Raw genomic sequence first — 25,980 nt, 5'->3', positions numbered from 1 at the left:
ATAACTAAAATTGATAAATCTCCGGGCCCGGATGGGATACACCCCCGAGTACTGCAGGAACTAAGTACAGTCATTGATAGACCATTATTTTTAATCTTTAAAGACTCCATAATAACAGGGTCTGTACCACAGGACTGGCGTATAGCAAATGTGGTGCCAATATTCAAAAAAGGGGCAAAAACTGAACTCGGTAATTATAGGCCAGTAAGCTTAACCTCTACTGTGGGTAAAATCCTGGAGGGCATTCTAAGGGATGCTATGCTGGAGTATCTGAAGAGGAATAACCTCATGACCCAGTATCAGCACGGGTTTACTAGGGACCGTTCATGTCAGACTAATTTGATCAGCTTCTATGAAGAGGTAAGTTCCGGACTGGACCAAGGGAACCCAGTGGACGTAGTATATATGGACTTTTCCAAAGCTTTTGATACGGTGCCACACAAAAGGTTGTTACATAAAATGAGAGTAATGGGGATAGGGGAGAATATGTGTAAGTGGGTTGAGAGCTGGCTCAGGGATAGGAAACAAAGGGTGGTTATTAATGGAGCACACTCGGACTGGGTCACGGTTAGCAGTGGGGTACCACAGGGGTCAGTATTGGGCCCTCTTCTTTTTAACATATTTATTAATGACCTTGTAGGGGGCATTCAGAGTAGAATTTCAATATTTGCACATGACACTAAACTCTGCAGGGTAATCAATACAGGGGAGGACAATTTTATATTACAGGATGATTTATGTAAACTAGAAGCTTGGTCTGATAAATGGCAAATGAGCTTTAATGGGGATAAATGTAAGGTCATGCACTTGGGTAGAAGTAATAAGATGTATAACTATGTGCTTAATTCTAAAACTCTGGGCAAAACCGTCAATGAAAAAGACCTGGGTGTATGGGTGGATGACAAACTCATATTCAGTGGCCAGTGTCAGGCAGCTGCTTCAAAGGCAAATAAAATAATGGGATGTATTAAAAGAGGCATAGATGCTCATGAGGAGAACATAATTTTACCTCTATACAAGTCACTAGTTCGACCACACTTAGAATACTGTGCACAGTTCTGGTCTCCGGTGTATAAGAAAGACATAGCTGAACTGGAGCGGGTGCAGAGAAGAGCGACCAAGGTTATTAGAGGACTGGGGGGTCTGCAATACCAAGATAGGTTATTACACTTGGGGCTATTTAGTTTGGAAAAACGAAGACTAAGGGGTGATCTTATTTTAATGTATAAATATATGAGGGGACAGTACAAAGACCTTTCTGGTGATCTTTTTAATCATAGACCTGAGACAGGGACAAGGGGGCATCCTCTACGTCTGGAGGAAAGAAGGTTTAAGCATAATAACAGACGCGGATTCTTTACTGTAAGAGCAGTGAGACTATGGAACTCTCTGCCGTATGATGTTGTAATGAGTGATTCATTAATTAAATTTAAGAGGGGACTGGATACCTTTCTGGAAAAGTATAATGTTACAGGGTATATACACTAGATTCCTTGATAAGGCGTTGATCCAGGGAACTAGTCTGATTGCCGTATGTGGAGTCGGGAAGGAATTTTTTTCCCCATGGTGGAGTTACTCTTTGCCACATGGGGTTTTTTTGCCTTCCCCTGGATCAACATGTTAGGGCATGTTAGGTTAGGCTATGGGTTGAACTAGATGGACTTACAGTCTTCCTTCAACCTTAATAACTATGTAACTATGTAACTAATTTAGGAATAAAATAAATTTTGGTTTCGGACCACTGCTTTTAAAGGGAACCTGTCACCCCCAAAATCGAGGGTGAGCTAAGCCCACCGGCATCAGGGGCTTATCTACAGCATTCTGTAATGCTGTAGATAAGCCCCCGATGTATCCTAAAAGAAGAGAAAAAGAGGTGAGATTATACTCACCCAGGGGCGGTCCGATCCAGTGGGCGTTGCGGTCTGAGGCCTCCCATCGTCATAGGATGACGTCCTCTTCTGGTCTTCACGCTGCGGCTGCGACGCAGGCGTACTTTGTCTGTCCTGTTGAGGGCAGAGCAAAGTACTGCAGTGCGCAGGCGCCAGGAAAGGTCAGAGGCCCGGCGCCCCAGGGTGAGTATAATCTAACCTCTTTTTCTTATCTTTTAGGATACATCGGGGGCTTATCTACAGCATTCCAGAATGCTGTGGATAAGCCCCTGATGCTGTTGGGCTTAGCTCACCCTCGATTTTGGGGGTGACAGGTTCCCTTTAATGCTTGTCCTCAAGGTCATAAGAGCATCACCAATAATAACTCCTGCTCTATTCTGACTGCTGCTTTTCTTCTGTTACCAGGTACTTGATGACCCCAGCGAGGACCATCTGTACATGGGTAAGGAAACTTTTTAGCTAATTTTAAGTACTATTTCAGCTATATAACCCAGTGTTTCTCAACTCCAGTCCTCAAGACCCACCAACAGGTCATGTTTTCAGGATTTGCTTACTGCATAGGTGATGGAATTAATGCTTGAGCAGGTGATGAAATTATCACCTGTGCAATACTAAGGAAATCCTGAAAACACGACCTGTTGGTGGGTCTTGAGGACTGGAGATGAGAAACACTGATATAACCCAACTGCAATGTGACATTTTCATTCCAATTTCAAGACCTAAAGGGAACCTGTCATTTATAGCCACTGAACAAATTAGTAGTAAGAGTCCAGCGCAAACAAATCCTACTTTGCATCAGTGAATACATTGTAGGGGTTTTTTTTTTCCAGGCTCGAGACAAATTTACACATAGCGTTCCAAATTATTATGCAAATGCTATTTTTCTCTAATTTTCTTAAATGGTTGATGCAAATGAGTCAGTACAATGTTCAAATCATCAACTGTTAGAATAGAAAAAAGAAAGCACAGCAGCACTATGCATAAGTTTAGGCCATAGGAAAACACAGAAAAACATTAAAAACATAGTCTAGATTTTACTACTCAAAAAAAGTTTCAACATTTTTTTTAAAACTTACGGAAATTAATGAAAATGGAGGTTCTTAGCGCATAATTTGGCCAATTCATGTATGCCCATCAACCACAGCAAGGTGCCCTCCCTCTGATGGGTCCCTGCTTTACTGTACCTGCCTTCTCTTTGACTATCAACCTACAATTTTGGACACTCGTGTCTACTCCTGGTTTTACAAATAATGTTATTGGCAAGCATAGTGTAGTGGAAAAATTGGAGGAAAACCTCCACTAACACCAACAGTAGTAGAATAGTAAATAAAAATAGTTCCACATCTCATCCTATGGACTATAATAAGGGCCAACTGCAACCAACAATATGCAAACAAACCCGAAGGACAAAAGACAACAGTCATAAAGCCCATTAGAAGTAATCAAAGTATAAATCTTTATTATTATTATCAAAACAGGAAAAGGGGACAATTGGGGCTAAAAAGAGTAAAATCAGATGTTAACAGCATCCAAAACGAACGCTAAGGGCAGGCATGTCACAGACGTTGAGTATACATATCAGCAGTACACATGTACGATCCATTATAACAGGCAATCCAGAAGTAACAACCCATAATAATAAATACAAATACCTTAATGGATTGCAATAGCAGGATCACTGCGGCACGCCCGTCCACTCCGACGCGCGTTTCGGTCAAAAGACCTTCCTCAAGTGGCGCAAGCATGTATTAGCGTACCAGTAGATCGGAAATGAAGTCCAGAGCAGAGCGCCGCATTACCATGGCTACCATCGCAGCCGCCGGATCGCTCACAGCGCACCAGCCGAAAACGGAAGCACGTGGGGCCCCACGTGATCCAGAAACAGATGCGTCGCTGGAGCCCAAGCCGGCAAGCGCACAGGGAGCCATGGAGCATGTGCATAGGAGTGTAAGAGTGTCAGCAGCCATAACAACTGATGGCAAATAATCGGACATTAACAAAATATGATTTAAGTTTTAGAAGGCACATGGTATCATGTTAGATAATAGATAGCCTCAGGATACATACAGATATCAAAATGCATATCCTGAAGATAGTCAAACCAAGCCCTTAAACATATACCTGCAGAATTAACCCATACAGTATCAAAACATGTAGCAGAGTATGTATCTGTAGTATAAACCCTTAAGGTCATTACAGACATATGATAGAAAGAATAAACAATCTAATATCAAAATTGTGAATATAAATGAATATATAGAGACAATATCATGTTAGAAAATATATAATATAATAGCATAATAGCATATCAATCCTTAACTTCATTTCAAATATGAATCATATAACCTGAATTATCACAATTAGGGCTCATACTCACTTGCGTGAAATACGTTAAAACCCGGCTCTGCCGCCGGCACTCCAGAGCGGAGCGTGCGGCCGCACAGCAATACATGGAGCTGCACGCTCCGCTCCCAAGTGCCGGCGGCAGAGCCGGGTTTTAACCTGCGAGACTCGGCCGTATTTCACACAAGTGAGTATGAGCCCTTAGGCAAAACACCATAAATAACAAAAACTCCGCATGTACAGGGTAATGGTGCAGAACATATATCCAAAACATTTATACAGAGCAAAAAAATATATCGATATATCCAAGCGATAGTACACGTTCCATATTGCTTCTCTAAATAGTCCATATTGGAAAATCCATTGCGGCATATTCTGCAGAATTCAACTGTTGGACCAAGCCATTTCCGAACCTACACATAAAAATTACAGTGTGTTAAAAGCATATAAAAACATAAGTGGATGCGGAAAAGTACTCAAAAGGTCAGCGGTCAGGCGATCAGAGAAATGGCAAGAAACTTAAATTTTCATTGAGGCCTAGGGGTTGGATTGTATTAAGGGTCCAGATCCACCGCGTTTCCAACTGCCCCAGACGTTTGGAAAGGCCTCCACCTCGAATATTGATGTTTAAGGAATCTTTGATTACTTCTAATGGGCTTTATGACTGTTGTCTTTTGTCTCTCGGTTTTGTTCACATACTCCTGGGTTTAGCCTACAATTTATGGGCAAGTAGAGCTAGATTATATGTTTTTAATGTTTTTCTGTGTTTTCACATGGCCTAAACTTATGCATAGTGCTGCTGTGCTTTCTTTTTTCTATGTAATGCAGTCTGGCAGCTTGCACATGTTCACACTTAGGAGGTGCTGGTCAGGTTAATTTTTTGTATATTCAACTGTTAGATTATAAATCAAATTTTATTGGACCTTTTTTTTTTTTTTTTTCAAAACTAACCAGACCCCCTCAAAATGCACCATTTCAAAATATTATGCACAAAAGAGTTTCCAAACGTTTTCCAGGTTGTAAAGAACTAAAAATGATCATTTGTTGAATTTGCAGCATTAAGAGGTTATATTTACCAAAATCAAAAGTAGTCCAGTCAAAATACGGTTTAACCCGGAACAAATTCCAAGAAAGCGTTTTATGATTTTTTTATTACTATTATATGTGGGGAACAACATATTAAAAGTTTTCCAAAAATTGATCACCACAAAGGTCCTAACTATGACGTCATAAGACGATGACAGCCATCGCACTAAAAATAACGAATATTTCCCTATTTCAAAGCTGTAGCTTTAGGTTACAGAAGAGTTTGCATTTTGTATACTATATATTTTCATCTAACAATTTTTATACAAAGTTTTATACTAACTACATGGACAGGCAAGGTCATGACGTCATGACATATATGTACATTTCTAGAAATTATAGAATTAATACACAGTGCATTTTAAGACCTACTTTATCACTGAATAAGCGTGTCAGGTCAGTAGTCACTATTTTCATCATCAGACACTGCTTCCTCACTCATATTGTCACAATGCCCTTCTTGACATGGTCCGCATACCCGTGAACAGGTAATTCCGTGTCTTTTGCAAGTGCACCGAAGTATACTACAACCACGAGAACAATTGCAGTGAATTATTTTCAGAAGTGTTTCTGGCGTGGGTAAAGTATCCATCATCACTGGAACTAGACTGTTGTTCTGCAATTCCCATCCCCATTCAGTAGTGTCCATGGCCTCTCCATTGTCCATCCAAAGCATCACTTGGAGGTAACTCCGAATGGCATGATACTTCGTTGCAGAGGAGGTCGGCGGCAGTCGTTCAGGTGTAACAAAGATTTTGGTTGAACCAACTTTTTTTGCAGAGAGTAGAATACCTCATTGCAGACAGATTGTCTCCAAGTTTGCCCCCGAACAATGCCACCATCGCTATACACCCAGCGTCTTCAATCTCAGCTCTGTTCTTGTTAGGTGTGGAAAAGATTTTAGCACAGCTATTTAAGACCGAGTCTCCCTTCAAAACCTTGTGTAGACCGAGTTTTTTTTCAGATTCCAAAAACCGCAGAAGTGGTATCGCAACCCGTGAATGCATGAAGGAACAGAAGACTGCTGCAGACATGGTTTTCCAGGAACTTCTTCATAACCTTAAGGCCGGCCTCACACTTGGCGTAAGACAATACGCCACGTATTATACGTCCGTACTACGGCCGTAATACGGAGAAATGTTCCCAAAATATTGATCCGTAGTCAGGGTGTGTCAGCGTATTTTGCGCATGGCATCCTCCGTATGTAATCCGTATTGCATCCGTACTGCGAGATTTTCGCGCAGGCTTGCAAAACCGACATCTAATGGATTTATGTGCTCAAATGTTCGGGAAAACATATATACAGTATATATATATATATAATGTCATTGAGACACATATATATATATATTCTGTATTTAGATTTCATTCAGCGCGATATCTGTGAACAGCCGGTAATTCAATTGCCGGCTTTTCATTTCTCCTGCACAAACCCGACATGATATGAGACATGGTTTACATACAGTAAACCATCTCATATCCCCTTTTTTTTTGCATATTCCACACTACTAATGTTAGTAGTGTGTATGTGCAAAATTTCAGCACTGTAGCTGCTGAAATAAAGGGTTAAATTGCGGAAAAAATTGGCGTGGGCTCCCGCGCAATTTTCTCCGCCAGAATGGTAAAGCCAGTGACTGAGGGCAGATATTAATAGCCAGGAGAGGGTCCATGGTTATTGGCCCCCCCGTGGCTAAAAACATCTGCCCCCAGCCACCCCAGAAAAGGCACAGCTGGAAGATGCGCCTATTCTGGCACTTGGCCACTCTCTTCCCACTCCCTGTAGCGGTGGGATATGGGGTAATGAAGGGTTAATGCCACCTTGCTATTGGAAGGTGACATTAAGCCAGATTAATAATGGAGAGGCGTCAATTATGACACCTATCCATTATTAATCCAATTGTTGGAAAGGGTTAAAAAACACACACACACACATGATTTAAAAGTAGTTTAATGAAATAAACACAGCGGTTGTTGTAATAATTTATTGTTCTCTCAATCCATCAGGAACACCCTCGCTTGGAAAAATAATAAACGCACAAGATACATACCTTCTGGTGAACCGTCTCGTCCCACGAAGTAATCCATCTGAAGGGGTTAACTAATATTACAGGCAGGAGCCCTGCTAAATGCAGCGGTGCTCGTGCTTGTAATTCCCCGGCGAATGAAGGAAATGTAGGTCATTGACCTACATTTCCTTCAGTCGCGGTGATGCGCCCCCTGGTGGATGTCCTCATATGACCTGGAGCGTGGGAAAAAGTTCCCAGGCTGCAGTTCATGAGAACATCCACCAGAGGGCGCCTCACCGCGACTCAATGTAAGTACAGATCCTGCTTTCCTTTCAGCACCCGGGGATTACAGGCACGAGCGAGTGGTTTATCGCAGCTCGTGCCTGTAATATTAGTTAACCCCTTCAGATGGATTACTTCGTGGGACGAGACGGTTCACCAGAAGGTATGTATCTTGTGCGTTTATTATTTTTCCAAGCGAGGGTGTTCCTGATGGATTGAGAGAACAATAAATTATTACAACAACCGCTGTGTTTATTTCATTAAACTACTTTTAAATCATGTGTGTGTGTGTTTTTTAACCCTTTCCAACAATTGGATTAATAATGGATAGGTGTCATAATTGACGCCTCTCCATTATTAATCTGGCTTAATGTCACCTTCCAATAGCAAGGTGGCATTAACCCTTCATTACCCCATATCCCACCGCTACAGGGAGTGGGAAGAGAGTGGCCAAGTGCCAGAATAGGCGCATCTTCCAGATGTGCCTTTTCTGGGGTGGCTGGGGGCAGATGTTTGTAGCCACGGGGGGGCCAATAACTATGGACCCTCTCCTGGCTATTAATATCTGCCCTCAGTCACTGGCTTTACCATTCTGGCGGAGAAAATTGCGCGGGAGCCCACGCCAATTTTTTCCGCCATTTAACCCTTTATTTCAGCAGCTACAGCGCTGAAATTTTGCACATACACACTACTAACATAAGTAGTGTGGAATATGCAAAAAAAAAAGGGGATATGAGATGGTTTACTGTATGTAAACCATGTCTCATATCCTGTCGGGTTTGTGCAGGAGAAATGAAAAGCCGGCAATTGAATTACCGACTTTTCACTAACACCGCTGCGTATTTCTCGCAAGTCACACTGCAGGTCCGTGTGGAATCCGTATTTTTCTCGCCCCCATAGACTTTCATTAGCGATTTTTTTTTTTTGCGCAATACGCTGACAAACGCAGCATGCTGCGATTTTGTACGGCCGTATAAAGCCGTATAATACTGAACCGTAATATACGGCTAATAGGAGCAGCCCCATTGAGAATAATTGTGCCGTTTATTTTGCGAGTTTTACGGACGTAATTTCTGCGCTCTTACGTCCGTAAAACTCGCTAGTGTGAGGCCGGCCTAATGTCGTATACTGTTGCAGGACTCCCTTTATCCAAGTAGAAATAAAGCTTGTTGCCATCGCTGGTTGACGCGTGATGAAGTAACAACACCAAAAGATCTGTATCTTCGCCAACGAGACTAGTACTTTTGTTGGATGACATTGACACTGCTGCCTTAACAATCTCCACATCTGCATCCCCCTCTGATTGTATTACGTGGCAACCTCTGTCATTCATGCGCTGTGAAACGAGATTGATAAGAGACTGTTTGTTCTCCACATTCGAAAGGAAGTCCTCCTGTTTCCTGACAAATTTCGTTCCTTCAGCAATGTTCACTTTGTTACTTGTTCGTTTTTTGCGCCGTCGCTGATGGGTAATGTCCTTTGTATTTGGTCCTCCAATGTAACCATCAAATACTATCGTAGCCTTACCATAGTGCTTTAGTGTGAAAGATGCATAGTCTTCAGCGATTGAACAATATGTCTTTCCTTCTGACCACTTCAGTCGATGGAGAAGAGAACCTCCGTCAAGAACATAATGTTCCACTTCTGGTACATCCTTGAGTACTGCTTCATCTGAACTCTGTTCTTTTATAGCAGCCATCAGTTGTGCTTTGTTTGGTTTGCGTAAGGTTACTTTCACACTAGCGTCGTGCACTGCAAGTCGCTATGTGTCGTTTTGTAGAAAAAAACGCATCCTGCAAAAGTGCTTGCAGGATGCGTTTTTTCTCCATAGACTTGTATTAGCGACGGATTGCCACACGTCGTGCGACGGTTGCGTCGTGTTGCGTCGGTCCGTCGCCACCAAAAAACGTTGCATGTAACGTTTTTTGGTGTGTCGTGTCCAGCATTTCCGACCACGCATGCACGGCCGGAACTCCGCCCCCGCCTCCCCGCACCTCACAATGGGGCAGCAGATGCGTTGAAAAACTGCATCCGCTGCCCCCGTTGTGCGGCGCTTGCACAGTATGCGTCGGTACGTCGCAACGTCGCATTGCGACGTGCGTCGTACGACGCTAGTGTGAAAGTAGCCTAAGAGATGTTTTGCCTCAAAGAGGGATGGTGGGTATGGTGAAAGTTCATAGGCAATCACCTCATCAAGGGAAAGATCAGCAGTTTGAGACACCACAAGAAACCTTTGGAACAAAAGAGCGGAGTCTATTGTTTTGTCCTTAGCAACGTCAATAGCCTCACTGGATGCCAGGGTCTTGGCTTTCATTGACCGCTTGTACTTAACTGAAAACAGTGATTGACCCTCCATTGTTGCCACTATTTCTCTGCCAATGGTGAACAGGTTATGGACATTCACATTCTTATTTGCATTGACACCGGTGATAATGTTGCGAAGAGACACTTCATCAGAGAAAGGTGAAAACGTCTTGAGTTTATCTGCAATTTTCTCCAGGTCTTCACGATCTCTTCTCATCCTTGACGTTCTTGTCTCCTTGTGTTGTTCACTGGTGACAAAGCTCTGGCGAGTGAAACCCTGCATTGCATCACTGTAGGAAGAGGACACTGGCACAGACAGAGTCCACAAGGCCCTCTGATGTTCGGACATTCCACTTCCTCTGGTGAGTCCTCCTGCAGTTTTTAGGGAGCGCATCAGAGCTTGCTCGATGACTAGGTTGCAACCCAGGCCTGCCCAGTACTGATCAGTCCGCCTTACAACATGCAAGCCATTCATAAATCTATGGAAGACTGATGGCATATCATCTTCCAGAGTGGTCATAGACTGGAGGTAAAGGTAGGTGGCCTTCGCATAGTTCCCATGCCCAGCAGCTGCAGAATGGGCAAACATTCGGCTACAGCATGAAGGTGCATCAGCCAGGATCCTGTACGATCTGCCTCGATAAGCTCCCTTGCAATTCCAACCATCTGTTGGTAATTCAGCCATAGTTTACTGGTGCGAGAGTGAGCGGATAATCCGTTTCTTGAGGTGGACAATTTCACTAAGGCAGATAGAAGTGATGACCGAATTCAAGTCACTCTTCCCTGTCAGTGTCCGAGCATACAACTGCTCAAGTTCTTGCAACAGGTCTCCAAAACCGGGATGGTCGCAAAGTACTTTGTCTGCAACTTGCTGAGTAAGACACTGATCAAGGAGGAGATGGCCACGAACTGCACGCTGAACTGCCTTTCCAGTCATGATGTGTTGTACAGCATTGTCACCGTAAATTGTTCCCAAGATCTCTTTGATTCCACTCCCATCCATCAACGTTCCTATGGCACCCATAAGATTCATCAATGTGTGGAAGCTCCCAGGCATCAGGACAACATCTCGAACCGGGCATGTCTTCAGGCACCTCATGTTTTATTTCTGACGCTTTCCAGTAGAGTGGCTGATCGAATGTAACAACTGCAGCGGATCGGTGTTTATCAGCAAGGTTGCACAGATACTCAAGAGTAGAGAAGATGCATGACTTGTCTCCGGAATACATGTCAATAATGGGCAGGAAGATTACCGAAGACGACCCCGGATGATCACAGTCTTTATGTAGCATGTGCATCATTCCATTCCAGCTCGGTTCAGGCTGTTTGAAGCGTAAAGACATCTCCCACAATACATCAACACGATGGTCAATGGCGTCAAGAAATGGCAAGGGCTTTAATTTTATGTTTCGACGAGTGTATTTTGCAAAACGGTATTCCCTTACATCAACTCTGCTTTGTTCAACGATCTCCAAGTCCGCAGTCTTCCGTCTGAGAACAGTGCGACTGACCTTCCTTCCTGGAGTCACAGTAGCTACCATCCCCATGCCGTGAAAAGTCCCCTTCCCATCTAACGTGATGATATTATGATCGACGTTGTCCGCAGCGAACAACAGTGCCGTATCCAGTCTGTCTATGGTACCACCGAGTACATCCTGGCCAACAGAAGCGGCAGCGTTTTCCTTGAATCGCTGAACTTCCGAATATGATGAACAATATCCCATGGCTGAGAGACTGTCTAAAAGAAATCGAGGCCTGAAATGATGATGGAGCTGGGCTGCTAACCCAAGCTGCAATGGAGCTACTACTGCCCTGGGACGTACAGCCTGAACAACTGATAGTCCAATGCTTGCGACCTTCCTGTGAATGTCCTTTCCAACAAAGACGGTTTCAAGCAAGCAAAGCAAACTCAGGGGGAGACAATCTAAGGCAGACTGACATTCAAGCGAAGAAGTCTTCGGATATTCATTGGTTGAAGATGGGATCTTAGACTTGATATCGCTCTTGATTAGTTTGGCCGCAGTCTCTATGATGGCTCTCTTCTGGGCTTCTTCATCCGTTTCCTGACTACGGAAATAGTCCCTCAGGATTATTCTGGTCTTTTCACGGAACGTTACAATGTTAGGCAACCCTTCACACTCTGCTATGAATAGCGAATCGCCATACCTCTCCTCCAGCCTGTACCTCAGCCATTTATTACTATAGGCAGCACTGTCTCCTACAAGATACAGATCTTGCAAAGAAAATGACGGAGTGACAGTCAGTTGCTCTTCATCGTTGTCCTCGAGAAATGCACACATTCTCAAGAACGCTTGCTCTTGGTCCATGTTCATCGGCCTCCCTACCTTTCACGGTTTCTTTGTAGTAGATCCACCACCATGACGCATAGGAATTCCGTAATTTGTCCGAAAGTTAATGTCACATGAACGATGATACAGTCTGCAGCATGTAAGTCCTTCCCAAAGTACGCGATTCTCCCTTTAATGGTGATTGCCAAGTCATCATTACGCTGTTTGCAATGTGACATGATGGACTTTACAAATCCATCTGTTTTAACAAAGCTATTGTCATCGAAATCACTACTAAATCTTGTCTTCACCACTTCATGTCCACAGAACAAACACTGCGTCGTGCTATCATAGGATCCAGTAGACACCCGTGTACCTCTCTTGGCAGGTGAACGATGAACGGAAGTAGCTTTCTTATGCAAGTCTATTTGCTTCTTGATATGTAGTTCATACGACATCTTTTGTGCACCACTGCTCCAGCAGCTACCACAGTGCTAACGCCCCTCTCAATACTGGCTTTATTGATCCCTTCAGCTCCTTTCGCACCAATCACCACTCTTTCTCCGTCATCTACTTCATGGCTGCATAAGGGGCAAGTTTCTTGACTTTCCATCATTCTCAGCTCTGTAAAAGAAGATAAATAAATCGTTAAATAATAAATATAAAAATAGTAGTAATTGTAAAAGAAATATGATAGAAACTGAAAGGTGAGTCGCATTTAAAATTTTACAGCTTTGGCGGCCATATTCTTTGACGTCACATTTGGACCCTTTGTGGTAACCCTATCTTGGTAGACTTTTAGTATGTTTTTCCCTAATACTACCAAAAAAAACAATAAAACGCTTTCTTGGAAATTGTTTAGGGTAAAGTATTTTTTTTTTCGTATTTTGACTGGACTAAAGCATTTTCAATCAAAAATATCTTAACAGACCACGTTACATGTTAATATAGGACCCCTTCTTTGATATCACCTTCACAATTCTTGCATAAATTGAACTTGTGAGTTTTTGGAGAGTTTGGATTTATTTGCAGGATGTCAGAATAGCCTCTCAGAGCTACTGACCTGAGGTGAACTGCCTCCCACCCTCATAGATATTTTGCTTGAGGATACTCTAATGGTTCTCAATAGGGTTGAGGTCAGGGGAAGACTGGTCATGCCATGAGTTTCTCTTTTATTTTTTTTTTATTACCCATAGCAACCAATGACTCGGGAATAAAGTAGTCAGTCAGAATCTCTTAATACTTTGCCACAGTCCTTTTCAGAGATCTTAAAGAGGGCTACCAGCTCTCTCACCATTATTTTGGCCCAAAACATGACTCAGTCACCTCCTTGCTGACATTGTAGCCTTGTTGCGACATAGTGGCCATCTTACATCCATCCATTACTCCATCCATCTGGACCATCCAGGTTTTTACGGCACTCATCAGTAAACAAGACTGTTTCAAAATTAGTTTGCTTGTGAGCATTGTTTAGGAGTGGCCGAATAGTAGGTTTATGCAGAACTGTAAGCCTCTGGAGGATCCTACCATTTGAGGTTCACGGCACAAGTAGCTTCTAATGCCTACTGTTTGCTGATTTGTAATGATATTTTAGCAGCTGCTCTTAATTCTATCAATTTGACAGAAACCTTCCTCATTATGACTTTATCTGCACAAAAACATCTGCTCTGTATCTGCTACAAAACTCTTCAGAGTGCAATGATCAAGCTTAAGTTTTCATGAAATATCTAATGTTTTCATAGCTTGTCCAAGGCATTGGACTATTTGATGCAGCAGAGAGATCCCTTTACTTTCACATGTTGCTTGAAACACGTGGCTTGCTTAATAATGTGATGTGGAACGTCCTTCTTAAGTAGTTTTCCTTTAATTGGGATCACCTGGCAAGCTAATTACTACAGGTGTTTGACATTGATTTCAGTGTTCCAAAGAGCCCTGAGACACAATACCATCCATGAGTTTATTAGAAAAACAATAAATGACACTTAAATCCAATTTGCATAATAATTTGGAACATGATGTAGGCTGGCTGCAGAGTGCCGAATCGTAGCAGTGTGACAACCCCCCCCCCCCCCCTCAAAATACAGGAGACTCATCATGTGTGCTACCACAGAAAACCCTTTTAAAGGTAAGTTCACACTACGTCTTTATTCCAACAGCAAAGCCGCTAAAGTTTTCCTTGTCACAGCAGCTTCAGGTCAGGAAAAAGATTGCCAGCTTTTTTCTTTAAGCTCCTGCACTGGCAGTTTTGCTAGCGTCTTTTTTTTTTTTCTCCTGTAGTTTAAATTATATAGAGTTAAACCGCCTGAAGAATGGATGTGACTACTTTTACCCGCTTATGGTTTCTGAACCTTGGAGCACTTAAAAGAAGTCACATAAGACTGAACATGTGCACAGCAATGCTATTCTAACTTTGTTGTCCATTTATGCTATTTTTTCCTGGCTGTTTTGCAGCTTTTTTTCAGGTGGAATCCGCATTAAAAAGATGACGTGTGCATATTCCCTTTTAATATTTTAAATCGTTTTGCGATTGAGGCAGCAAGTGAAATTGTATACATTATTCCTTGACACTCCCATAGGCTTGATTGATGTTGATTTAACGCTGCCATGTCACCGTTATCAGCAGTGTTGGACAGTCGTCAATTAAACCCATGGTGGTGCTGCTAGTCAAGGAACAATCGAGTCTGCATACTTGTTGAATTCGTACCTACCTTGGTGCATTTGCTGCCTCATTGGTATAAAACTTTAACGTTTATATTTTCACTGATGCGAAATGTAGAATTTAGTATATTCTTATTCTATCCAGTACTGTAAGTTTAAAAAAAAATAAGTTTTTACATTTAATGGAAAATCCATAGCTAAAATGGTGTAAACTGGTATAGTTGACCCTTAGACTACACTTGTTTTATTGCAAAAGTCATCTACTCATAATAATTCACTAATCTGTCTGATCACTCAGAATTCATAGCCTTAAACTGCATACTTGGAATATAGATTTGGATGCTATATGATATATATGTTAACACCAGCTTTTTATGTTTTTTTTTTTTTTTTTTCAGTGTTTGAATTAGTTAAGCGGGGGTAAGTGACAGAACTTAACAACTAATTGGTTTGCCAATGTTGCTTAGTTTCATAAAGTTTTATTGAAGAAACTGTATACAGTAGGTATATACATAGAAGAAGGTTTTTATAGATCAAAGCCAAGGGGGTGAATACTTTTGTAAGCCACTGTACATATAGATATTTGTCAGATATATAATTTCACAACTCCATGACATATTATAAAACCCTTTAGTGCCTTGCATGTGGAGGTTATTGTACAGCATACAGCTTTGTATTAACCTAATAAATTAATTTAAAAAATCTACTTGGGGGTCGCCCCCCATTTTTTGTAACCAGCAAACGTAAAGCTGAGAGCTGATATTATCAGGCTGCAAAGCTTCCTTGACCCTTCCCAGCCTCAAAATACCAGCCCGCTGCTGCCCCTATTGCCAAAGCATCAGGGCAATTGGAAAGAGCCAACACTTGGAACGAAACGTCACCACTATAACAACCTTTTCGGAACATGGAGTGCTGCATTTATCCTTTTGGACATATACTGAGGTTTTGTTTTACCTGCGAGACTTTGCACTCGCTTTTTTCAGCTTGTACTTGTGTTGCACCTGTATTTTTGTTTCTATATATATATATTTTTTTTAACCATCTTTATAAGCTACAAATGGCAATCATTGCTGAACAAAAATACAAGTTAAAAGCGAGTCACTAAGCATGTGTATTGTATGGCTTTCACCAGGTAAATCTTACGTACTACACGTTCACACTCCAGGCCAGAAGGGGGAGCTCCAAACCTGGTTTAGGGTGAACTCCCTTATAAATACATTCTGGTTGGAGGGAAAGTCAGTTCCTGTCAGAGTGACAGAGGAGAGAGCAGACAGACCTAGAGTGTCAGAAGGTCTGAAGGGACCCTGCAGTCCAGTGTTCCCCAACTCCGGTCCTCAAGAGCCACCAACCGGTCATGTTTTCAGGATTTCCTTAGTATTGCACAGGTGATGGAATTATTGCCTGTGAAGGTGATGCAATTATCACCTGTGCAATACTAAGGAAATACTGAAAACATGACCTGTTGGTGGCTCTTGAGGACCGGACTTCGGAAACACTGCTGTAGTCTGAGGTACTATAGCTCTTGGAGAGAGAGATTGCCAGAAGGGAGCTTGTCGTGGAACATCAGCTGAGGCGGAGCTGGTACGATAGGAGACTAGCTGAGCAGACGTGGGGGTCTGCAGCTCATGGTGGAAAGAGGAAACTGAGAAGGAAAGAACAACTTGTTGAAAGAGAGCAGGAGAGAGAAGGCTCAGGAGAAGGACACCAGGGGAGCAGAGCAGTGATTTGGCTACCTCCCTGGCTAGCGCAGATTCCGGTAGCCGGAAGACCGAGGCCGTGTCGGACTCTAAGGGACATAGCTGAGATTGGCAGGACAGCTGAATTGCAAGTTACATGTCCGCCTTACACCCAGGAGACACACTGTGATAATTATAGGGCGCGGGTCATCCTAGAGACCCTGTAAAATGGCCCAGTTCACCTGTCAAAGGGGTTTGTGTCCTAACCTATATGGGGGACAGAGAGGAACTGTGAGGACCTTATCGGAAGCCATAGGCAGTAAGGGACTACAACACCACCGCGCTATGAGGAAGGCTTCCATCTCCACCTGGTGAGGGGGACTCTGGATTTGCTCCCAAGCCGGCCGGACCCTGCCTGTCCTGTGATCTGGTGCCCTGGACTGTGGTTGCCTGAAGCGTCAGTAAACCAGGTAAAAGACTGCAAACCTGTGTCCTCATTCTTCACTGCACAGTTCACCATCTCCATCTACACACGGGAGCCCTGGGGACCTACTTCACCTGTGGGAAGTTATATCATCTAGCTGCCATACCATCACCCCAGAGGACCCCTTTAAGCAGCGTCGGTCCCTACTGACCGAATACCACAGGTGGCGTCCCGAACAAACTTTATTCTCAAAACCCCTTTAAAGACATTCCCTTTTATTGGGCGCCCAGGGCCATGGACTGGGTCGCAGCCACCGTGACATCCCCTTTAAGACCGGACCCAGTACCGAGTACCCCACGGCCCAGGCGGGTGAGCCATATTGTCCACTCTGTTTTTCTTGCCAAGAGATGCAGAAAGAGTGAAGAAATTTCTGCATCCAGATAATCACCGTGTGCACATACCCTAAATTGTCACAATATCATGTTACTGTATTCAAAATATAGTCACAATGTCACAATCCAGAGTAATGTAGAAAAATAAAGCACTGCACTTCAGTATTCGGTGCCCCAGTAGGATCCTATCCCTTTAAATTTGCAAAGTAAACTTGGAACTCAGATGTGATAGCGGTCGATGTTTTTATGCAGGCATTCCAAAACGGATGTTTCGGTCCTTAAAAAAAAAAAAAAAAAAAGTGCATTTACTAAACATACATTTCAGTAGGCCAACATTTCGGATTTTAAAATAATTTTTTCAAGCTGGTGTTATAAAGTATTCTAATTTACTGAGATAATAATAACTTTTGGGTTTTCATTGGCTGTAAGGACTCTTTCAGCTCCCGTCACAATCCGTCGTTTTTTGAGAAAAAAATTTGCATTTTCCCATAGCTTTGTATTAGCGACGGATTGTGATGGATGGCCATCCGTTTCATCCGTCTTTCACTGGCTCCTGCATAAAAAAAAACGGTCCGTTGGGCAGAGAAAACGTTCAGAGGAACGTTTTTTCTGCACGTCGGGAAATCGGTCAGCGACGCATCCTGCGCTGCCCGTCACTGGCTACAATGCGTCGCTGCCTGTGAAAAGCAGGAATCCAGCGACAGGTCCTGCCTTTTCAAACAGAGCATGCGTGGAAGAATTTCCCATCAGGGAAATTCTCTCTCGCTCTTTCTCTTTTTACTATTGATGCTGCCTAAGATATAATGTTAAAAATAATTTAAAAAAAATTAAAAAAATCGCAATATTCTCACCTACCGGCGTTCCTGCGCAGCGTCACCGATGCTCCCGGCAGCTAGCGTTACTTCCTAGTAATACATTGCGAAACTGCGACTTCTCGCGAGATTTCGTAATGTAGTACTATGAACGCTAGCTGCCGGGAGCATCGCTGCGCGGGAACGCCGGTAGGTGGGAATGCTGCGATTTTTTTTAATTATTATTTATTTATTTTTTTAAAACCAAACAGCGGAAAACAGCTGCAAAGACGCATACACAACAGGTGCACGTAGCCTCGACGGGTCCATCAGAAAGATGGGCCCAGTGCACACGTTTTCCACAATCTGCACAGGATCCGTCATTTCAACGTCTTGATGGATCCTGTGCAGATTTGGAAGACGGAAGTGTGAAAGAAGCCTAAGCCATAATCATCAACATTAACAGAAATAAACACTTGATATACATCACTCTGTTTGTAATGACTATATAATATACGAGTTTCAGTTTTTGTACTGAGGAACTGAAATAAATCAACTTTTTTATATTTTAATTTTGTGAGAAGCACCTGTAAGTACTGCCACTGAGCCAAATCAGACTAAGAAAGGACCCAAATAAAAGCGCTGCGGAATATGTTAGCGCTATATAAAAATAAAGATTATTATTATTAACCCTCTTTGGTAGTATTGTTTACAGAATGTTATATTATATTTATGCAGTGTTACTGAAGAATGTCCGTTTTAGGACCGAAACGTCTGTTTTGGATTGCCTGCACAAAGAAATATCTACCGTTTTCACATCCGAGTGTCAAGTTAACTTTTCACAGTCCAGAATAAGGCTAGGTTCAGGCTACTTTCACACTAGCGTTAACTGCAATCCGCCACAATGCGTCGTTTTGCCGAAAAAACGCATCCTGCAAAAGTGCTTGCAGGATGCGTTTTTTCCCCATAGACTTACATTAAGCGACGTATTGCGATGGATTGACACACCTCGCAACCGTCGTGCGACGGTTGCGCCGTGTTGTGGCGGACCGTCGGGACCAAAAAACGCTACATGTAACGTTATTTGCTGCCGACGGTCCGCTTTTTCCGACCACGCATGCGCGGCCGGAACTCCGCCCCCACCTCCCTGCACCTCACAATGGGGCAGCGGATGCGCTGGAAAAATGCATCCGCTGCCCCCGTTGTGTGGCGGAGACAACGCTAGCGTCGGGAACCTCGGCCCGACGCACCGTGACGGGCCGAGCCCGACGCTAGTGTGAAAGTAGCCTAAGACGTTGCTTTTTTTTATGCTTTTTTTGCTGACTTTTGTGCTCCTTTTCTTGCTGCATTTCTGCAGTTTTTTTCAGGATCTCAAAGTTCAGTTTTGCTTCCAACTTGCAAAAACGATGCAAGGTGTTAGGCCACCAAAAACCATAAAAACATTTTTTTGGAAAAAAGAGTAATTTGATCAAATTTTCTAGTGGATAAAAAAAATGTATGTCTGAAGAAATAGTGAGTATTCTGAGAAAAAACAAAAAAACTAAACTGGATTCATGTATGAAGGACAGCCATGAGCTAGTTATGAGTTCATGAAAAAATAACCAATGGCAAAAGTAAAATAAGCAGGGGGAAGTTGAAATGGTTGGGCATTGTTCACTCAATACATTGGCAGGGTATTTAGTTGGTAGGGCATCCTTTAATGTTACACATTGGTTGGGCATTGAGATGGTCAGGAATTGTTTACATTCACACACATCGCTAATTTAATTAAACTATACTAATACTAACATCAAAGCTCATGTGAAGACACCAAGACATTATGGTTTAACTTGGGAAAGCCACAAAAATAAATTGGTTTCATATCATGCTGTATCTGTGTTATTGGACATGCATAAAACGATATCAGTCAGTGCAGGACTGTTAACCTGGTTGGTTCATTCACCCCTTGAAGTTAAGTCTTGTACTGACTGCTATTGTTTTATGTATGTTCAATAATGTGCTGCTAGCTGTGGTTTAGGAGAGGAGCGATCATAACTCACTAACTCATCACTTTTCCATCTATTTTTTGCGGTGAGGTACTTGCCCCTTGGTATCTACTCGAAGAGCTGAAAGGATTGTACAGTTTTATAACTGGCCTTCTAGCGCAGTAAAATGTATTTTGCCTATGGTCTACCTAATGAGTACACTCTGAATAGGGATGTGTTTTGGGGGTTTTTTCTACTTGCAGCCTTAAGGCATTTAATCCCATTGAGGGAGCGCGGATGTTTTTCATACTATTTAACAAAGATGCATAGAACCCACCATTACTGGTATGGTGACAGCCAAAGCTTCCCCACAGAAAACACACAGAGATCTTGTGCCCCCTCCCTTGTATGAAGTATAATTACACCCAAAGTTTCATACCTTACCCTCATTCAGTATTCTTGTATCACGCACTCTCCCCACCATTGTGCCCATTGTCATGCTCTCCTCCAACCGTATCGTACCATCTCCAGCTTACTGTATTTATTTCTCCTCCCTTTTCTCCCACAAGTATATGCACAGCCAAAGTTTCTCTTTTGTGCAAGGCTACTCATAAAAGTCGCCAACTGGAGACCTTCCCTTCATAGCTGGTTGCTAATGCACCAATCTGGCCAACAGCCGCAATCTACAAATCTCGTGCCCATGAGCCACAGGTTGGGCACACCTGCTATAGAACGTGTCACAGCAACGATGCCACCTATGAAGAAATAGTCTTATGAATATTTGTTTCCCATTCTTTCAATTTAACATCCTTTCCGAAAGCAGATTATCAGTAGTAAAAAATTTAAGAGCGAATCCCTCTTCCACAAGAGTCCATTCTACATATATTTTTGTATGATGTCAAGCTAACAATGGATGTATTTGTTGGCGAAGAGCTAAGGAAATGATGCACTTGAGTTACTGGCACTTAAAAGAGATTTTCAGCACTACAACATTTGTAGCTCATTTTTGCGATAACCATCAATATCGAAAAGATGGCAGCCCTATTGTGCACTTTCCTTAACAAACCCACTGAAAGGGCCATAATGCACATCCTTTCTACATGTTTGCTTTTTTAACCAAGTACAGTGTTGTACTTTTAGTGTAGACTATGCCTGTTACTGTGGTTTACTCAATGGTACTGCCACTACCAAGAATATGGAGCTGTACATAGGGAACAAGTAATGAGCCTGGGCACTCGACCGAGTGCTGTGGCCCCTTGAACCATGGGTCAGCGAGAACCAAAACTTTAGACCTGTACTGGTCTGATATTAATGGAGTATCTCAATTAAAGTTGCGTCCTGAAAATACATTGATATGAACAGATTAATTTATTTAACCATTCCATGCTATTGAAGGTTTCATTTGCACCTTACTTACTTTATGATGATTGTTTTTTCCGCACAGTTTTAGATTTCCTTTATTAGTAAGATTTTTCAGTTTCAGAAAATAAATGTAATTCTTTGTATATTTGGAAATTCATATAGCTGAAATGGCCCACCAAAATAAGTTAATTCTTCAGGGTGCTCCTCTGCTTGGACCACCAGCGATCCGTTGTTGCCTGTTAAATTCCGCAGCAGTATCATCGGAGATGAAAGAAAAGTCACAGCATACCTTTTCTATTTCATTTACTAAAGGCAGGGTTATATATATAATATATAATACACGTCCATATATATATATACAGTTACGTCCATATATATTTGGACAGAGACAACATTTTTCTAATTTTGGTTATAGACATTACCACAATGAATTTTAAACAAAACAATTCAGATGCAGTTGAAGTTCAGACTTTCAGCTTTCATTTGAGGGTATCCACATTAAAATTGGATGAAGGGTTTAATGGTTCACCGGTCTTATAGACTTTTTAAGCCGTTACGAGTGGCCAACAATAACAATGAGTCTTGTATGCTGGCATCGCCATTCATTTGCTATAGCAGCCATGTGCACATTGCCCGCATGTCATGACTGTGGCCGTGTTAGCAAGACTGACAGCAATGCACTGGGAGGGATTTAACATGTGAGTGTTTTTTGTTATTTTTTTTTTTTTTTTTTTTTTAACTTTACCATATTCTTTACTTTTAATAAATGGTTTTAAAATCGTGAACAACCTGCCTCAATATTGCATGTGATTGTAAGGAGTAGTTTTGACAATAGGACTTATATTTGCAGCCTCCAAATAATTAATAGATTACCTTATTATAAGGGAACCTGTCTTGTTGGAAACGGTAGGTATTCGGCAGACATGTTATATAGCAGGAAGAGCTGATCAGATTGATATACGGTTTTGTCGGAGAAGTTTCAGCACTTGGACCAATGTTATTCAATTTTTTTTTTTTTTTTAATTCGTTTATTAATTCCAGAATAAACTATACAATACACACGTTTGCATTCGTTATTATCAATTACAGTATGGAATACAGATAGTTGCAATGCATCATCATATCTAAAAATATTGCAAAAGTAACAAACTGTGCATGTTGAATCACTGATATCTTATAAATCAATGTTATTCAATTTTGTTAGTGCTGATGACCAATTTTTTTTTTTTTCACTAACAAATTCACTCTGAGATCTGAAGACACACGCCCATGCAAGTCTATGGGTGAATTGAAAACATCAGACTGCACTCTGATGACATCTGAGTGCCGTTTCACTGTCATGGGTTTACTGCGACAGAGAGGAGCCAGAGGACCGCAGCGTATGAGTTCTCTTAAGGTACCTTCACACTAAGCGACGCTGCAGCGATACAGACAACGATGCCGATCACTGCAGCGTCGCTGTTTGGTCGCTGGAGAGCTGTCACACAGACCGGGTCTCCAGCGATCAACGATGCCGAGGTCCCCAGGTAACCAGGGTATACATCGGGTTGCTAAGCGCAGGGCCGCGCTTAGTAACCCGATGTTTACCCTGGTTACCAGTGTAAAATGTAAAAAAACAAACAGTACATACTCACCTTCGCGTCCCCCGGCGTCCGCTTCCTGCACTGACTGAGTGCCGGCCCTAACAGCAGAGCGGTGACGTCACCGCTGTGCTGTACTTTCACTTTACGGCCGGTGCTCAGTCAGTGCAGGAAGCGGACGCCGGGGGACGCGAAGGTGAGTATGTAGTGTTTGTTTTTTTACATTTTACACTGGTAACCAGGGTAAACATCGGGTTACTAAGCGCGGCCCTGCGCTTAGTAACCCGATATTTACCCTGGTTACCATTGTAAAACATCGCTGGTATCGTTGCTTTTGCTGTCAAACACAACGATACACGCCGATCTGACGACCAAATAAAGTTCTGAACTTTAACCAACGACCAGCGATATCACAGCAGGATCCAGATCGCTGCTGCCTGTCAAACTCAACGATATCGCTATCCAGGACGCTGCAACGTCACGGATCGCTAGCGATATCGTTTAGTGTGAAGGTACCTTTACTCCTGCACTGAAAAGAAGCACTACACCCTCTTATTAAATGTAAATTTCTTAGGGCAGTGCAGGGGTTAATCTGCTCTGTTGACAGCGCTTTGAGCTAAGGCTCTCAGCTGTGCACTGGTAGCCACTTTTATCCCATATACTAGATGGTGGCCCGATTCTAACGCATCGGGTATTCTAGAATATGTATGCGTAGTGTATAGCACAGCCCATGTATTATATTGCACAGTCCACGTAGTATATTGGCCAGCGCACGCAGTACATTGCGCAGCCCACGCAGTACATTGCGCAGCCCTCTCAGTAAATTGCGCAGCCCTCTGAGTACATTGCGCAGCCCACGTAGTACATTGCGCAGCCCACGTAGTACATTGCGCAGCCCACGTAGTACATTGCGCAGCCCACGTAGTACATTGCGCAGCCCACGTAGTACATTGCGCAGCCCACGTAGTACATTGCGCAGCCCACGTAGCATATTGCACAGCCCACGTAGTATATGGCCCAGCCACGTAGTATATTGCGTAGTAGCACAGCCCACGTAGTATATTGGGCAGCCACGTAGTATATTGCCCAGCCAACGGAGTATATTGCCCAGCCCATGTAGTATATTGCCCAGCCATGTAGTATATAGCAGAGCCCATGGAGTATATTGCCCAGCCTATGTAGTATATAGCAGAGCCCATGGAGTATATTGCCCAGCCTATGTAGTATATAGCAGAGCCCATGGAGTATATTGCCCAGCCGACGTAGTATATAGCAGAGCCCATGGAGTATATTGCCCAGCCGACGTAGTATATAGCAGAGCCCATGGAGTATATTGCCCAGCCGACGTAGTATATAGCAGAGCCCATGGAGTATATTGCCCAGCCTATGTAATATATAGCAGAGCCCATGGAGTATATTGCCCAGCCTATGTAGTATATAGCAGAGCCCATGGAGTATATTGCCCAGCCGACGTAGTAAATAGCAGTGTGGGCATCACATGCCTGGTAAAAAAAAGAAAGAAAATAAATCGCTATATACTCACCTTCCGGAGCCTCCGCATTCAGAACCGGGCTTTCCCGCTTGCGACGCGCCGGTGACTGATCCATGCTGCGGTCCTGCGAGATGATGACGTAGCGGTCTCGCGAGACCGCAACGTCATCATCTCGCGAGATCGCAGCATGGAGCAGACACCGCCGCGTCGCTAGAGGGAAAGTCCGGTTGTGGATCCGAGGGGCCGCCGGACGGTGAGTATATAGCGATTTTTTATTTTGTTTTATTATTTTTAAACATTAGATCGTTTTACTATTCATGCCGCATAGGCAACCTGAATAGTAAAAAGTTGGTCACACAGGGTTAATAGCAGCGGTAACGGACTGCATTACACCGCGGCATAACGCAGTCCGTTACCGCTGCCATTAACCCTGTGTGAGCGGAGGGGAGTATGCGGGCGCCGGGCAGTGAGTTCGGGGAGTAAGGAGCGGCCATTTTCTTCCAGACTGTGCGCGTCACTGATTGGTCGCGGCAGCCATGACAGGCAGCTGCCGAGACCAATCAGCGAACGAATAACCGTGACAGAAAGACGGAAGTACCCCTTAGACAATTATATAGTAGATAAGCTGGGTCCTGATTGACACCTCATCAGAGATGGCTAATGCTGCATGGCTGAGAAGATAGGTGTTGGTGGTTATCTGAGAAATCGATTGATGGATTTATCTGGACTGTTGCTAGTTTTTGTCAGTGTGATAATTCCCTTTCTTCTCCTACTTTGGTTTAACCCGATCCTTCACTCCTCGGTGCATTCCTCTGTTATATGTGAGTGTATGTTTTTTATTTTCCATTACCTCTGTTTGTATTACCTTGTAAGTCTGGTTGGTGTACTACAGTGCACTACTACTCCCCTCTTCCCTGTGTGGGGGAAGGGTACAGACAGAGGGTGGATTCAGGAGGTATGGCAAGGTACGTGGCCCTGGCATCTTCACCTTTATAAGTCGGGGAAGAGGGCGAGCTAGGGTGCCCCCTAGCATTAGGGCAGGGAAAGAGCCCTTGGTCACGGAATACCAATAAGTCGTGACTAGTGATGAGCGAGTGTACTCGTTGCTCGGGTGACCTCTTGAGTACTTGTTAGTGTTCGGAGATTTAGTTTTCATCGTGGCAGCTGAATGAGTTACAGCTATTAGCCAGGCTGAGTACATGTGGGGGTTGCCAGGGAATCCCCACATGTATTCAAGTTTTCTAGTAGCTGTAAATCATTCAGCTGCCGTGATGAAAACTAAATCTCCGAGCAGTCATAAATACTCGGAGGTCACCCGAGCGTGCTCGGGAAAACCCGAGCAACGAGTACACTCGCTCATCACTAGTTGTGACCTTCACATTGCTCTATGGTTCTCTCGTCTGAGAGTATCGAATCACGCTATGATGACATTCTGAACAAACA

The 25,980-nt window shown here is 43.1% G+C and overlaps 1 protein-coding gene across 3 annotated transcripts in view; it reads left to right on the top strand.

The window, feature by feature from the left end:
• The window catches only part of CAMKK2 (calcium/calmodulin dependent protein kinase kinase 2), a 141,678-nt gene that overhangs the window by 98,370 nt on the left and 17,328 nt on the right, over positions 1-25,980 (top strand). For all 3 annotated transcript variants that reach the window (XM_077292934.1, XM_077292938.1, XM_077292941.1), the window contains exons 7-8: positions 2,295-2,331; positions 15,255-15,276. In XM_077292934.1, coding sequence (XP_077149049.1) covers positions 2,295-2,331; positions 15,255-15,276 — 59 coding nt within the window. The remainder of the gene's footprint in view (positions 1-2,294; positions 2,332-15,254; positions 15,277-25,980) is intronic.

This window comes from Ranitomeya variabilis, chromosome 1 (genome assembly GCF_051348905.1).
Source record: "Ranitomeya variabilis isolate aRanVar5 chromosome 1, aRanVar5.hap1, whole genome shotgun sequence".
NCBI classification, from domain to species: domain Eukaryota; kingdom Metazoa; phylum Chordata; class Amphibia; order Anura; family Dendrobatidae; genus Ranitomeya; species Ranitomeya variabilis.
This window is presented reverse-complemented; position numbering and strand designations above follow the sequence as displayed.